This window comes from Zeugodacus cucurbitae, chromosome 5 (genome assembly GCF_028554725.1).
Source record: "Zeugodacus cucurbitae isolate PBARC_wt_2022May chromosome 5, idZeuCucr1.2, whole genome shotgun sequence".
NCBI classification, from domain to species: Eukaryota; Metazoa; Arthropoda; class Insecta; order Diptera; family Tephritidae; genus Zeugodacus; species Zeugodacus cucurbitae.
Genome location: NC_071670.1, coordinates 14,072,717 through 14,089,524, shown reverse-complemented (window position 1 = coordinate 14,089,524; position 16,808 = coordinate 14,072,717). Strand labels below are relative to the sequence as shown.

General features: G+C 38.8%; 2 protein-coding genes across 4 annotated transcripts; both read left to right on the top strand.

Moving 5' to 3' along the window:
• The first annotated feature begins 1,269 nt into the window (after window positions 1-1,269).
• Window positions 1,270-2,486, top strand: LOC105219493 (protein transport protein Sec61 gamma-2 subunit). Of its 2 annotated transcripts, none has more exons than XR_008471216.1 (2): window positions 1,270-1,539; window positions 1,944-2,322. XR_008471216.1 is itself a non-coding variant. In XM_029045099.2 (2 exons), the coding sequence occupies exon 2, from the start codon at window positions 1,989-1,991 to the stop codon at window positions 2,193-2,195; it is 207 nt and encodes a 68-aa protein (XP_028900932.1). In that variant the 5' UTR covers window positions 1,605-1,739; window positions 1,944-1,988; the 3' UTR covers window positions 2,196-2,486. The 2 variants fall into 2 exon arrangements, 1 of the variants encoding a protein (XP_028900932.1); XM_029045099.2 differs by lacking the exon at window positions 1,270-1,539 and adding an exon at window positions 1,605-1,739 and having other exon boundaries at window positions 1,944-2,486.
• A 296-nt stretch (window positions 2,487-2,782) lies between these two features.
• LOC105219494 (zinc finger matrin-type protein CG9776) lies at window positions 2,783-12,504 on the top strand. 2 transcript variants are annotated; one of them, XM_011195667.3, is made up of 11 exons: window positions 2,783-3,192; window positions 3,261-3,902; window positions 4,016-4,192; window positions 4,743-4,933; window positions 6,541-6,962; window positions 7,286-7,460; window positions 9,280-9,447; window positions 9,522-9,706; window positions 9,821-10,693; window positions 10,762-11,555; window positions 11,626-12,504. In XM_011195667.3, exons 1-11 carry the CDS (start codon window positions 3,087-3,089, stop codon window positions 12,264-12,266), a joined length of 4,374 nt encoding a protein of 1,457 aa, XP_011193969.2. In that variant the 5' UTR covers window positions 2,783-3,086; the 3' UTR covers window positions 12,267-12,504. The 2 variants fall into 2 exon arrangements, with proteins under 2 accessions (XP_011193969.2, XP_011193968.2); XM_011195666.3 differs by having other exon boundaries at window positions 4,740-4,933.
• Window positions 12,505-16,808: the final 4,304 nt, after the last annotated feature.

Below are 16,808 nucleotides of genomic sequence, written 5' to 3'. Positions count from 1 at the left end.
TTCTCGCATATTTTATTCACACATATTTTCCTATTTTGCCTAGCCATCGAATTCCCTAGTTGAGAAATGGCAACAGGTTCGACGCTCATCATAAAGACTATTTTTATTAATTTTATTAATTATTGGGTAAAAATAAAATTTTAATTAGTAAATATATTAATTTGGAAAGTAGTATAAAAAAATTAAAAATAAAAAGAAATAAAAATTTAATTAAAATTGAAAAATATCACATGATTATTTCATGTGCCAGCAATTTCTCGTTTTACAGATTCCCTGCTGCTAAAACTGAAATTGCTGTTAACTTTTCAGAAGGTGAATTCCCCGCTAGTGTGGTAAATTCCCCCGTTGAAAGTTTTCAGACTTGAATTTATTTCGCTGTCGAACCTGCACCTTCTCTATGTTGTAAGTTCTCTGCTTATGATGGCAAGTCTCAATTATGATATGAGGTGATAATTGCGCCAAAATTACAAGAATTTTATGAATTGAATATATTTAGATGTAAATTTTAGTCTTAGTTTTAGTTTGCAGTATATTAGTATAGTTATAGTTTGTAGTTTTTGATTAGAAAACACGAGCCAAGTTTTTATAAAGTTAGATTTAATTATGTTAAATCGAATTTTATAAAACTGGTAAAAAAGAAAAAAGACCTTCTCTTCAATGATTAGGTTGTGCGAGAATTTGCCATATGTTGGAAGGGAATTCTTAAAATCGTGTATTATTAAATATATATTTTATTCAGAAATATTTTTTATTTTATTTTAATAATTTTTTTCTTTTTTCATTTCAGTTTTTTCGATTAAATTTTTCCTAATATTTAATCAAAATCATTATTTAATTTTTGATTATTTACAACTTTTTACATTTTTCGGGTTCACTTCTCCACATTTGCAATATTTTATAAATAATTTTTTTTTTATATTATCTAAAAATTCTTTAAAATCCTATTTATGAGTTAAAAAATCATATTAATTATATACAATTAATAAAAAGCCATAAGAAGTCAAAAATGTATATCATTTCAAAGCATGGGCATATCACATCAAAAGGCCAATCGTCACATATTTTCATTCCCCCGACAGGCAATTCTGTAAAATAATAACGAGTATAACAGCAATTGGTGAATTCCCTACTCGTCGGTTTTCAGCTCTGTACACGAGCCAATCGAGCATCATACAAAAATCAAAATGCACCTTCTCTATGTTGTAAGTTCTCTGGTGGAAGTCTTGCTCTTCCTCAGCTTCCACCGGCGGATAGTGCGTCGAACACTTTCAGAGCAAGAGTACATACGTCACTTTATTTTAGACTCCACTGTTGTAGTATTATTAAATCGACAATGCAGTTCTTAACTTTTGACAAAAATGGCACCGCCTTATCGACTTTGAAATGTCAACGCCTGTGCGTTTTGACACCGGATTGACACGTCGAATTCGGCATGCAGCTTCGTGCCACACGATGAACAGTTGGTAGCATTGTTCGAATAGCAAAACTGAATTATCAACTTATTCGTGTCAAACTTTCTACAGCGATTGAAGCAATACGGTGCGTTAAACTTATTGTTTAGAAATTTATACATTATTCCAATAAGAAAAATCATACAAGTTAATTAAAATTAATTTTCTAAGCGACAATATAAATTGAAAGTTATTTAAATGATTTTAGTTAATGTTTAAAATAAATTTTGTGGATAAATAACCCAGTTTTTGGTGACATTTGCCACGTCGAGTTTGTGCAGCATAAATGCAAGTGAAAGGAGAAAGCTGAAGTTTATTAAAATTACACTTTTATTGGTGTAAATGTTTAACTTAGCATAGTCTTCTTTGTATAAATATTGGAATTTAATATAAAAGAATTCGTCATTTAAAAATTGCTCCTTTGTCTGCATTATTTGCTTGCAAGAAGATTTGATGTTATTTTTGCTATAACCATGTTTTCTTTCATTTCAGTAATTCGTAACCCGCCTTAAAAAAAAAAACAATTTATTGGTTATCATGGATAAAGTAGTTAAATTTTGTGAACCCGGCCGTGCCTTCGCCAAGGACTCAATTCGTTTAGTGAAACGTTGCACAAAGCCTGATCGCAAGGAATTCCAGAAGATTGCCATTGCCACCGCTATTGGATTCTGTATTATGGGCTTTATTGGTTTCTTCGTGAAACTAATCCATATTCCCATCAACAATATCATTGTGGGCTCATAAATTGTGCAGCGGCTGCATCAGCTGTATTATTTCATACATTCATATTTACCTAACGATAGTTAATTTACACGTACTCAAATTTTGTTTGTATAAAACATTGAATTGAGTTAATTTTTTCATTTAGAAATAAGAGATTAAATATTTGCTTATGCAGAGATTATTAGAAATGTTACATTCAATAACTGAAATCTATCAAAATCTGTAATTTATCACAAATGAGGAATCAACAGTTTATTAATGTCTGGAAGAACATGGATTTCATTCAACAATTTTAATAAAATATAAAAAGTATGTTTGGAGTTTTCTTGTCATTTGGATCATTTAACTCAACTCTATATCTCTGTTGTATTAGAATTGAGAATATGCCTTGTTCCAATTATTAATACATAAAAACAAACTGAAAATATTTGTTTTAATAAAATAATAAATAAATGTTTGTGCAATTAAATAACTAAATTTGATTATTTTTTTATTGTTTAAGCTTGGTGGGTTTTTGAATTGTAATACTAAACTGAACATACCCTAAAAATGATTGAACGTTTAGTGATACCACAAAAAGCTGGTGCTTCTTAAAACTATTCTTATGAATGATTGTCAATTTTGCGGAAAAATCTTACACGCTTCACTTGCATAAATTTAATTCCTATCAAAAGTTGTTCCAGTGTGGTAATTAAAGTTGAGGACTTAACCATTAAGTGTTTTAAACTCTTTTAGAATTGATTTAGATCAGTGAACAATAATTTTGTGCTTGTATATTTTCTTAAAAGTTGTTTTAAACTGTGTCTATCCGCCACGCTCAAGGCCGAATTTTACGAATATCATTATCGTATTCCACTAACACTTTGTGTGTACATGCAAATTGTTTGACATTCTGTATAGTGGGTGTGCGAAATGGATGAAGAATTGATATTACAACAGCCGGCAGACCGTCGACTGGGCACTGGAAATACCTTACCGCCTGGCCCACCAGGTGCAGAAAACGATGTTGTAGACTATGGTGAGTGCTTTGTTAATAACAAAAATTTGTTACTAGCTATAAAATATAAATTTTAAATTTAATTGCAGAAACTAATAAACCAAAAATTGAAAAAGAATCAAATAGAAGTTCAACGAGCCGTTCAAGTCGTCGTCGTTCGCCGTCTGGCAGTCCACCGCGGTCGAGACGTAAATCTCCTTCCCGTGGTAGACGATCACCATCACCTTTAGATGGTGGTAGCCGTCGACGACGACGTTCACCATCGCCACCACCACGTCGAAATCGTTTTCGTGACTATTCGCCAGATCGACGCCGTTTTGATGGTGGTGGACGTAATATACGCCGCTCGCCTGATAGGCGACGCGGTGGTGGTCGTGACTTTCGCTATCGAGGTCGTAGTAATAGCCGTTCGCGTAGTCGTAGTGTATCGCCACGTAGGGGTGGAGGTAGCCGTTGGTCACCCAAAAAGAAGCCAAGTTCGCCCTTACCAATTAATGCGCCCCCACCACCACAAGTATCCCAACCACAAACCCAATATAACGCTATGCCCCCTCAATTATATGCAAACGATACATATGCACCAACAGCATATAATCAATATGCAGTACCGCCACCACAACAAGCAGGTGGTTTCCCACCACAAACAGCTGCTGATGCTTATGGTATGCAAGCACCGGCACCGCCCGTATTTAACACAGCTTATCCACCACCACCAGTTTGGACAGCAAATGGTAAGTAGTAAGATCAATATGCAATATATGTTAATATTTTGATTAATTTATTTATAAATACAATTATTATTTGAATAAAATACGCATACAATTTTTTTTATTCTTTTAAACAGACGCTTATGCACAACAGCCTTGGATACCAACACCAGATCCCAGTCAACTACCACAAATCGCTCAACAGCCACCACCAGTAGCTGCACCGACTACTATACCACCTCCACAAATTGTGCAACAACCAACAGTAATCGAAACTGCACCAGTTGCAATTGAATCAAGTTCAAAACACGATGGTATGTATCCAATACGTTATTTCATATTTCTATACTAAATTTTATAATATTTCGTGTTATGTATTTTCTCAAAACTCGTATACTTAAAATTTACGAATTGATGTCAATTCATTACTTTTACAAAATATCAAATGGCACACTCGGCTAGTAATATTAAGTGTATCACATAAGTACCAGCACAGGCTCATTATATCCCACACTAAAACACATACACTAGCCCTGCTGTAAAGATTATATAAAAATATGTTTTAAAAAACAAGATTCTAAATAATCGATGGAAAACTATGACCACTAGCAGTACGACGTATGTAATGCAACACATTTTCGTCGTGCGCACTGAGCTCGGAATCAGGAGGGATGCAACGATCGAAACAAACTGCCGTTTCATTTATGCATTGTGACTACACGAGCGATCAATGCTTTGCATTGTCCAAAGCGTAAATAAAAAGAAAATGCATAGTATGCATTTGAAAATAAACTTTTAAATATGCTTTTGTGGAATTAAAGCGACTAATTCCATTTTATTTTTATTTTCATATGCTTATAGCAGCTGTAGCACAAGAAGCGGAAAATCAACGTGACGAATTAAAACGTCAACGAAGCAGTTATCTTAAAAAGACATCATTGCTGCGCAAAGAATTGAAAATGCTGAAAGATCAACGCAAGGATCTACATAGTGGTGGGGCTGCACCACCATCGCCAACAACAAAGGGATTCATCGATGAAAACGAAAAGCTGCAGGTATGTCAAACTACAAAAAATGCATTATGTTATTACTTTTTTTTATTTTAATATTATTTTTGGTGAGTAAATGCTGTGTAACGAATGCTGGAACGAATATGCACTTGTAGTTACGTCGGTTGTAAAAATTATTTCAACAAAAGTGTTAAAAGCTGTAGAAAATATGTAAAAATTGTGGTGTGGTGAAGTGTAATTTCGATTTGTCGCAGATCAGTCAAGTGTCAAGTTTGTGTTTATACAAAATAACAAAACGTCTCTTTGTTGCTTAGTAATAATAGTAAAGTACTTAGAAAAATCTACTAACCGGTAAAAATTGTTAGAAAAAAGAATTTAAAACTATTGTATATGTGCCTGAATTATATATGTAGGGCAAAAGTAATACATTAAAATCGATTGTAATGAAAATAACCAAAGTTTTAGTGATACAATCTAATATAATGCATTAATAAAAGTTTACTCAAATAAAATAAAATTATAAACAACAAGCCCCTCTGCCCGTGGTTTAGCAATGATGGAAGTGTTAGTTTATCGGAGCACAATAACCGTTTTAGAGCTGTTATTAGTAAAGATTTTCCATTTCACTATATAAAATCGCTTTCGGCAATCAGCAACGCATACAATTCATGCACTACTTGTGTCTTAATTAACCGCGCTCTGCGTTAGAATGCTGCTCGCCACAAACTTAATGTGCTGCATTCTAATCAAACAAATTGTGACAAGTGGTATGCAAGTGTAACGTTAAATTCTATTTAATATAGTAAAAAAAATCAAATTTATTTTAAATTTAGTGAATATATTTAGTATGTGTGTTTCATTTCCTATAAAAGTGCATATTCGTTCGTTGCATTTTTGTACACAGCATTGAGTATGTGAATGCAATGTAATAAATTTTTAAATACCGTTAGTGTGTAAGCAAAGTATTTAGTCGATTATGCGAGTAAATGACAAATTTTTCACAGCTTATGTACCTGTTGATTTGTATATGCATATACGCGTGTGTATATGCAAACGTAGTTGTGCAGCAATTACTTTCGTACAATTTAGATGTGTGTGCAAACAGTCGTTTCTTTCTCGTTCATCATTGGTTGAAAAGCGCAAATTTTGCAGGAAAAACATGGAATATGGATTTTAATAAGTTAGTGTTAATATAAATATGTATTTAATTGCTGTGCACACATTTTTTCAGAAAATATTAATAATTTTAAGCGAATATGTATAGGTGTTATGTTTTCTAAAAACTGTAGTTTATTGCTAAAACTATTGTATATGCAGCAACTTTGTAATTATACGAAAATATTATATTGTATTATGCACATTGTGATATGAAAGTAAAGCACAAATATTGTAAAACATAACCAAAACAATGGATATGCCGTGAGGCGCAAGCCACTGTGGACTGACTACCTCTGAGAGCGAATTTTGGACTGCTGTCACTGGAAATATTTATGACATCTGTTGCCGCCTAATTGCTGACGTTTTCAACTTTGTACCCTAGTTAACAATTGCGAAACGAAAAAAATAAGAGAAATGCATTATATTTTAAATTTATTTTTAAAACTGAATTAGTATATGCTAATTTATTTATTTCTTCTTTCCCCACCTTTTAGAATCAAATACAAAAGAAACTCAACACCATTGAAAATGTCATTGATATGCTGACGGGCATTATTGGCGAGGAGAATTTGGAAAGAGACGACGAACTATACGGCAGTGATAAAAGCGAAAAGGAGGAACCAGCAGCTAAGAAACACGCGAAAGAACCAACATTGTCGCTGCAGCCAGCTAGTGTTGGTGCTAACAACGAACGCAGTCGCAAGAAGAAACGTAAAAATTCGAGTACTTCATCGACCAGTAGCACGGGTAGCTCCAGCAGCAGTACCAGCACTTCGTCCAGTTCATCTTCATCCGAAAACGAAGTGGAGGAGGAGGACGACGATAGTTCGCCTGAGCGTTTAAAGAACAAAGCAATGGAGTCAATGAAAGCAAAAGCAAAGGAGGGTGTGAAACGCGAACTGAAGGAAGAGAAATTGTAAGTACACAGACGTGTAGTTATAAAAATGAAATTCAATTATATACGTATGTATAAAATGCAAAGAAAATAACATTTTAGCTTAGTTCCTCGATGATGGTCAGTAATAATGAGACGTTTTATTAGAAAAAAGTTAAATATTGCACTAAAGGAAATAGAAATTCATATTTCCCAAAAGAAAAACACATAAAAGCTATAAAAACACGAAGCTGCCCGCGCATGCGTAATGCGATATTTGTGCAACTGTTGTCAGAGGATTTGTTAATTAAATATTAAATTCCTTTCGCGTTTGCAAAATAATTTAAACACACTTTTCATTACAGATTCGATGAGAAGAAACGTTTCAATTATGTCTTTTATGATCCGGAAATGCATTGGTGTCAGACATGTGATGTTTTCCCAAAAACGGCTAAGGATTACTTAAACCACTTGCACTCGAAAGAGCATATGGATCGTGAATGCATCGAAACACCATGGCATACTGATGCAGCAACTGATGTAAGTGTTCAATTGAAAAAAAGAGTAAAATATACATACATACAGTAATGGACAGTGATATCCGAACAACCGGTGGGTTTATATGAATAGCTTCACAGTTCAGTTCACGTTTTATGTCAACTATAAGTTTCTTCTCAAGAGTTTCATAGTTTATTTTGAGTTCGTACTTCGTAAAAGCTTAAATATGCCGAATTAAAAAAATATAATTCTGAAATGCAAATAAGTAATATCTTGATTCTACGAAAAGCAAATCTGTTCACTCTAAAAATTAGTGATAGAGTTGGGTTGCTGAACCCTACATCGAAAAATTTCTAAAAGATACGATAGTACCAGGTCTCTTAAGAAAAAAACTGGCTCTGAAGCAAAGAAAAAGACAATTTAATGGGAAGATGGGGTGATAGACCATGTCAGCTTGTGAGACCGCAACATAACAGCTGAGGACATTAAAGTGGAGTTATCTGAAGATGTCGATACCGAATTTTGCACAAGAACCCTTCGTCGAAGTCTTCATGACATTGTTTTGAACAATCGTCGGGCCGCCAAAAATCAACTTTTAATCACAAAAATCCGTCAAAACCGTTTATGATGGTATGATGGTAAAGCGCACCACCACCACCATAGCACTTAGTGCCATAAACAGTCAGATAACTCATGGTCTGAATAAAAACCATCACTGCAGGACGACGGCTCTAGTAGAGCTGGACTTGTCAAAAGCTTTTAACACAGTCAATCACCAGGGTTGAATAGGTGGAACCTAAATTATCTGAGCGGTCGTCAATCATGTGTAATGTTTTGAGCTCAATCATCCAAACAAAGAAGAGTTAAACAAGGGGCTTTACATGGTGGGGTCATATCCCGTCTATTATTTAATTTATTTATTTCGAAGCTCACTAACCAGGAGAAGTCTCAGTCACATGTTACGCCGATGATTGTACGATAATGACATTGAGCAATTGAATTGATGACATGTGTTCGAAAATAAACGGCTGCCTCCTCGACCTTTCTCGCTTCTTCACTGCTAGGAGCCCAACACTCTCCCCTACCAAAACCACAGCGCTCTTATTCAATAATTGGTTGAAAGAGTACAGTCTAGACCTGTACATTGCTTTTGGGATGCTTTCGTAGTCACCTCTGGAAGCCAAACCGCCTCCCAGAGCCATCAAGAGTACTTTCCTGAAATACGTCGACAACATACAGGACTTTACCGACCGGACTTCGGATGCGACAGACTTTCGACAAGCACTGAACTCCATTCACAGAAGAGTCATTAACACCTTCACCGACTCTCTTCTCGGGAATGGCGGTCTTGGAGATAAAGCACCACTCATCGCAGACACACGACTCGAGTTGCTCTCAAAACTAGAGTGACCCTTATGCAACTTCGTTCTGCTATTGTAGCAGGTTAAATTGCTACTTATCCAGACTAGACCCTGACATACTCAGCATATGTCCTGCATGCAAAGAGTCCCCGCATAACACTAACCACCACTTTGCATGTGCCCCGAACCTCGCTCATCAAACACCCCTTTCCCTCTGGTCCGACCCTTTCGAAACAGCTCGTTTCCTGGGCCTCCCGTTAGATGACTTCGATAACATTTAACCTCGGCTTGCCGGTTCAGGCAGGTTCGGGTAACCGTTACAACAGCAACAACAACAATTAAGTATCTGGAGATGCTTGAGACAAATTTTATACGCTCTAAAATAATAAAAAAAAAAACAATTTTTTTGTTGTCCGTATTTCATTGTATATATTTTACATTACTGTTTTACAAAAACAATAATTTGTTGCATTTATAATTTTCCTCTCTTCACTTAATAGCAATTTCCAAATTATGAAAATGCGCCAACGAAACGCACGCCGATTCGTGGCCTCACGTTCTTTGTACCAGCTTCGGCATGGTTTTGTAAATTGTGCAACAATTGGATGGGCGATTTGCATTGCGCCTCAACACATTTGAAATCACAAATACACGCTAGCAAATACAATGTAAGTTTTCTCTTTTATATTTGATAATTTTACACATTTTTTGAGTTGTTTTTTCATTCGAACCACACTTATAGGCCTTTTTGGAGAAAAATCCACATTTTGAAGTCAATTGGTTGGCAGATCGTCAACGTGTGCTGAATGAACGTAAAACATTGCCACCACCACAGCAAATAACGTCGGTCTCGACGACCGCGGCAGAGAGCACACCCAATAAGAAATCGAAGAAGGAGGAGAAAGTCAAGAAACGAAAGAAGAAGGGGTGAGTTTTCGTCAAAATTATGCCTGCTAATATTAATAGATAATCATTAGTATCTAGGCTACTGAACTCAACACATTTTTTACTCACATATATATATGTCATAATTGCTTTCAGATCGGATAAAAAGGATAAGAAGAAAAAGCGTAAGCGCTCCAAGAAGCGCAAGAAGAATGCAGCGACCACATCGACTTCCAGTGACTCATCGTCTTCGGACAGTGAGAAACCCAACAAAACCAAGAGTAAATCACCAATAGTCATACAAGGCTTGGATAATCCAAATCCTGCACTCTCAATACGTGTAGCCATGCGTAAACAAGATTTGGGTAAGGCAGAAGATGATACACCACCACCACCAGCGCCACGTTTGCGCATCGACACTGCACCACATCCAGTGCCACCGCCCACAGTTACCGTAGCGAATAGCAGCACTGCCGATAAGGTCGATCCAGCAGCCCTATTGGCCAACAGCGGGCGGTTGAGTAAATGGACTGAGGCGCAAGATAACAGCGCTAAAGTAGCCGCCGGTGCACCACAACGCACGGGTGCACAGGATGACAAAAATGATGACACAATCTTGCAGCAATGGAATAATGTGCAGCCGGTTATAAGCGAGAGTGAAAAGAAGCTACTGGAGCAGTTGAAGGGCAAATTAAAAAATAAACCACACGAGAGTGCAACAACACCGGCCGGCGCGTCGATACGCAGCAACAATGATGGCAACTCGGATCGACGCGTACGTGACCGCGACCGCGATCGTGAACGTGAGCGTGATCGTGAACGCGACCGTGATCGTGATCGTGACCGCGATCGCAATGACAGAGATCGTAGTGATCGTAGACGGCGTTCGCGCAGTCCTGTCTTTGGCGGTGGCGGTGGACGTGGGCGCATGCGTCGCACACGTAGTCGCACGCGCAGTCGCAGTCGCGGACGCGCCGCTTCGCCATATGGACGCAGAAGGCGCACACGTTCACGTTCGCGTGGACGCAGGTAAATATCAGATTGGCCTCCAATACGTAAGCGTTCAATTACATTTAATATTTCATTTATTTTTGTAGAAGCCGTTCCTTCGAGCGCCGACGCCGCTACAGCCGTTCACGTACTCGTTCGCGCACACGTTCCAGCAGTCGCAGTCGCATTGAGAAGCCAATTGTACGGCATCCCGAATTTAGACCACGTGTGCCCGAAAAGGACAAGGAGCGGGAGAAGCGTTCAACTACCGAGATGAAGGACAAAAAGAATGCCGACAAGAAGAGCAAAAGCATCAGCACTTCGTCGACTGCAACGAGCGGCAAGAAATTACCGTTCATCGGTAAAATGCCTGTATTCAAAAAACAAACGGCCGGTCAAGCAGATGGCAATGGCGCCGAAAACACTATGACTTACGCCGGCGACAATAGTCAGCATGCTAATCCGACCGCATACGTGCCGCAACGTCCACCTGCGCCTACCGCAGCACAAATACAAATGGCCATGATGGAGGACGTGTACGGCAATGCGCCGCCATTCCATCCGGATGCCGGCATGATGATGGACTACGAGGAGTTGATGCCCGATCCCATACAGTTTGTGAATTTGATGGGCCAAGCGCCGCCGCCGCCACCACCACCAGCTGCCGATGGTGGTGCAAAATCCACAAATGCCACGGACGATGAAGCCGAGGATATACTGCCACCAGGTATCGATGTGGCCGAGAGTGATGACTGTGTGCCCCGACCGATTTCCGACGGACCATTGCCGCGTAAAGGACCGCTGCCGAAGGATCTCGAAGAGGCGCTGAATATAATATTCCCGGGCGAAAAGAAGTCGGACGATGAGGATGCCGATGACGTTAAGAAAGCCAAATCCACAGGTAAATGCGTAAAGAAAGCAATTAAATGTTAATTATTAATAAATTGTACAATCTCTTACCAAACTTCCAGGCGAAACACAAATAATTACCGAAGAACCGATTATGCAACCGGAGGATCTGGTTAAGGAAGGCATACATATGGTTACTATTGAGGAAACATCAATGGTCGGCATGGATGAGGCTTCACAGATGAGCATGAACGAACCTTTAGTGTTCAATAAGCCCGCAAGTTCGATGCCAACTGAAGTGGTCACAACGAACGCCAACAATATTACGACAAATGTACCGCAAATAGTTGACATTACGTCACAAGATGCGGCGGACATTGATTTGAACGCCATACAACCGCCGCCCCCACCAACCACAACCGCTGCCACAGCAGCAGCGGATGTGCCAGCTGGCAGTGAGTTACCAGCATCTACAGCTGCTGCATTCAATGGCGTTGCTAACACGCCAGCAGTTGAGGAGTCCAGCAGCGATAGCAAGAATTCCACTGAAGAGCCGGATTTGGCGCCCGTACCCGATGACATACCGATGCCGACATCGAAGACATCCATCGAAGACGTTGCCAATATCGTTTACGACTTAGATGATATACCACAGCCGCCGCCGTCGCCCACAGAGAGCGAGAAGAATCGCCGACAGGAGGAGCTCAATGATTTGGCTATGTTGGGCATTGACGCGGACGACATGGCAGCCCAGTGCATATAAGCACTGATGGCGTTTAGCTTATATTTTATTTTAAAAGTAATCAAAACATTTCATTCTACAACTAGAGAGTTGTAACCGTCTGTATTTAATCCGTTACAAAATAGTTTGTAGTAGAAATGACGATGTGTAATCAAGTGGAAGGACAAAAATGCTTAAATATATTTTTAAAAGAGCCGCGTGAAGCTGTCGGCGACATGAAAATAAAAAATGCAAATTGCTGAGAATAATAATATGTGAATACCATGTAGTTATTGTAAAGTTTTGATGGTAATAAGGGTGTCAGCGCTTACGAAAGATGAAGTTCTGCTATTGATCACTTTCAAGGTGTTCTGAAAACTATTTATAAGCTAGGCTTTTGCTCTTATTGTTGATGTTGTGCAAATCATTATGAAGAATTCTACCTATTTGACAGTCCTGGACCTAAAAAAATCGGGTATTTGACAGTCCTGGACCTAAAAAAATCGGGTTCCTTTCCGGTTACGTAGAACCGATGCGTTAACGGGAACTATATAACTTATGCTATATCGATATGACTACCGAGCATGAGTAGAATGCAGATAAAGCAGCTGCGCTTGAAACAGACCTGTATACCAGAAACTTTTGTTCTTATTTCTCTTAAAATAAACTACCAATAGGCCTATATACTTATATCTAGCTCTGGGTAGTGTTTTGTCTCCATTTACGGCATTCACGGGGAGGAATTTGATGCAGCTGTTAATGACTCTTCTGTGAATGGAGTTCAGGGTTTTGTCGAAAGTCTCTCGCATCCGGAGTTCGGTCGGTATAGTATTGTTTTCTACGAAAACAATTCCAACAGAAACTGTTTCAGGACCATTTCGTTATGCTCCTTCACAGGCAGCATAGAGATCACATTATGTAGGTGCTCTACTGGAGACAGCAAGAGGCAACTTGTGAGCGGTATTCTGACAAGTCTGAAGCTTCTCCAGCTGCGTCCTAATGCATCCAGGTGACCATATAGGGGCTGCGTAGTTTATGACCGGCCGGCCGATAGCTTGGTAAGTTGTTAACAACGTTTCTTTGTCTTCACTCCTTTTGCTATCGGCTAGAAACTTGAGGATTTTGTTGTGACCCGTCGTAACAATCGCGGTCGTATGGATAATGAAAGAGTACACGCCATACAGAGTAACACCAAAAATTATGGGGTTTCATCCAGTTGGTGAATATGGTCCATGTAGAATTATAGGGAAGAGTATTAGGCGCCTAGCAGTGAAAAAGCGAGAAAGGTGAGTGTTCACTTTCGAACACATCGATTCCATTGCCGGACGTCATTGTAGTACAACAATACATATGAGTAAGAGGTGACTAAAATATTGTATTAATTCTCTCGCTGTAGTTTCTGCGGTTTATAGTTTAAATTCGCTCACTTCTAGAGCATTGAAGTCTAAAAAAAAAAATTTAGAGACCGTTTCATGAAGACGGAACCCAAAGTGTATTCAACAAAGTGAACCAGGTATATGACATATCACAATTTTTTACCCGAATGTGACATGTTTGTTGCCATTGATTTAACCCATACATTTATTCAAAAATTCAAATTTTGAAATTCAAAAGTAAACAAATTTCAAACCAAAAAAAAAAAATATTTTTTAAATGAATAAAAGAAAATGCCGAATACTTTCTGCTTAGGCAAAACAACTCATGGAAACAATTTACTAAGGTTTTGTGCTCCAACTGACAAATTGCAAACAATTTTATCAATATATATTATATTGTTAAAGTTAAAAAAGACGGGTTAATGTAAACAAATACATGAATTGTTTACTATTTTATTGTCAAAAGCGGGTATGTCAAATACTTAGTTCACTTTGTTGAATACACTTTGACGGAACCTACAAGATGACAGGAAAGGTAATGACAATAGATTCGAAATCCGTTGTCTTGGATGAAAGGTTTGTGTCGGCTAAATTACCGAAACACATCTGTTAACACTATATACAATTTTCGGAAACATTGAAATCCGGGGTCCCCTCACTTTAACCCGTTAAAAATTGTATCACCACAAACGCGATCTGGATCTGGAAATGCTAAGGCCTGAATAGGCAATTGAAAAGTAAAGTCGTCTCTTCGTCTTTCAAAAACGAAACTCTACAAGTCCTTCATCATCCCCGTACTGCTTTACATCCGATGAGACGTCAGTAGGAGTATTCGAGAGAATCGTTTTACCGCATATTTATGGTCCTTTGAACATTGGCAACGATGAATATGGCAGATGATGGAACGATGAGCTATATGAGTTATGCGACGACATTGACATAGTTTCAGAGAACAAATAGACAGCGGCTACACTGGCTAGGACATGTTATCCGAATGGACGAAAGCACTCCAGATTTGAAAGTGTTCGATGCAGTACCCGCTGATGGAAGCAGAGGAAAAGGAAGACCACCACTCCGTCGGAAATATCAGGTGGCGAAATATCAGCGACATGGTTTCGCTTGGAATCACCAATTAGCGCCAAACAGAGAATTGGAAGAAACGGAGCGCTGTCGTTAACACGGCTATAATCAAGTAAGCAGTGTTAACGCCAGTAAAGAAGAAGAAGGACATATAGGTGCGTAAGTCCTTATGGCGGTTTTGACGGACAAGTACAATGTACCTTTGTTCATTATAGCCAAAATAACTTTTGCCACTACCTAATCTCAAATTGTTTTATAAATTTTGGTGTGTATTAAGGGGTTAGGTGAGTTTCAGAGGCTAAAAACAAGTTTTGGCTTTTATTTCATATCATATAGTTATTTCATTAAAACAAGTAGCATATCATATTTAAATAATATTTTGTGAAAGTTGTATACAAAAATTCCAAAAACTTAGTTGGCAGTTCAAATCAAAAAACTCAACTTTATGGTCAAATTTTACTAAAGTGATATCCCCACTGACTTAAGTTATGTGACAGCGACATTTGCGGATGACACAGCACAGTTAGCAGCAGGAGAGTCGACCTCAGTATCTACCCTTAGAGTGCAGACAGCAGTCAATGCAATTACTAAATGGGCTTCCAAGTGGCGCATTGAATTAAACGATTCCAAATCAATGCACGTAGACTTGGTTGGTTGGTTGGTTGGTTGAAAAGGGAGGAGAAGAGAGCCTGACCGCAAGCGGCCGCACATAGGCCATTATTAGGCCCATTGTGCTCCCCGAAGGTACCGTGATAAGCGTCACCTGAACAACTCGGTCAATTTAACGAAGTTTCTGAGTTTATTCCATCCCTGCTGCCCAATTTCTCTTAGATTAGAGTAATGGGAGCCTTGGAAGGTATCTCTTCTTAAACGACAGAAGGTCGGGCATTCGCAGAGATAATGCTCTAGTGTCTCATCATCTTCCGCACACGCCCTGCATTTCGCCGATTCTACTATGCCAAGTCTCCGCAGGTGGCCTCTTTGAGGCAGGTGCCCCGTGATGACCCCTGTGATACAGCTTAGTTCTCTTTTGCTTAAAGCAAGAAGTTTTTTGGTCTGTCCAGTGTCAACACTACCCCGTAGTAGCTTTGTGGTGCGACTCGTGTTGCACATGTTCCAGGACCTGAGCTGTTCCCCGAATTGTAGTCGTTTAGCTTTAAGCTTCTTTCTGTGTGTGGGTATTTACAGAAGAAGCCTGCTCCCGTTCTTGTTTCACCTTTTGATCCGTCGGTGAATATATAGATTTCACCGTTGGTACTATCTATGATTGTTTCATTGGTCCAATCTTCTCTGCTGGGAAAGGAGAATGTTGCTTTAATTTCCTCAACAGTCTCGGTTTCCCGGTCACAGGACCAATCCAAACCGAGTTCAGTGACAAGATTTGTTATGATCCCATGTCCCCATTGGTGCAATGTTTGGGTCCAGTGGCCTTAGATCTTTAGCCTACACGCTGTAAGCGCTGCAACATACTTCACTTGGATATGTATTGGCCGGATATCAAGGATAACCTCCAAGGACTTTGTTGAAGTTGTTTTCATAGCACCGGTTATCCCTATCAAGCAAGTCCTTTGAACCTGTTCCAATGGTTTAATCCGGAACTTTTTCGTTAGCGCTTTCCACCAAACTAACGCACCATATGTTAGCGTCGGTCGAATCACACTTGTATACGGCCAATATACCCCACTTCGAGGCAATGGCTCTTCTGCAGGATTTCCATATACGGAGAGCTTTGGAAGCCCTACACTCAATGTGTTCTCTCCAGCTTAATTTTTTATCTAGGATGACCCCAATATATTTGACGGAGCTACTGATTTTAATGCTTTTACCCCTTATAGATGGGGGATTGAATTGTGGAATTTTCGTCCTTCTTGTAAAAAGACAGATTTCTGTTTTTTCCGGATTTACCGAGAGCCCATATCTCTCCGCACAAATAGAGGAGGTTTCCAGGGCTTTCTCTAACAGACGACATTAAAATTCTCCCCGTCAAGTAGGAGTATCAGTTTGTTGATCAAAGTGACCCACAGCAAGGGGCACGTAGACTTACTTAAAAAAAAACATCATACCATCCCATTTATATGAATGGTACTCCTATACCACATCACAATAATGCTAAGTACTTAGGAATCAC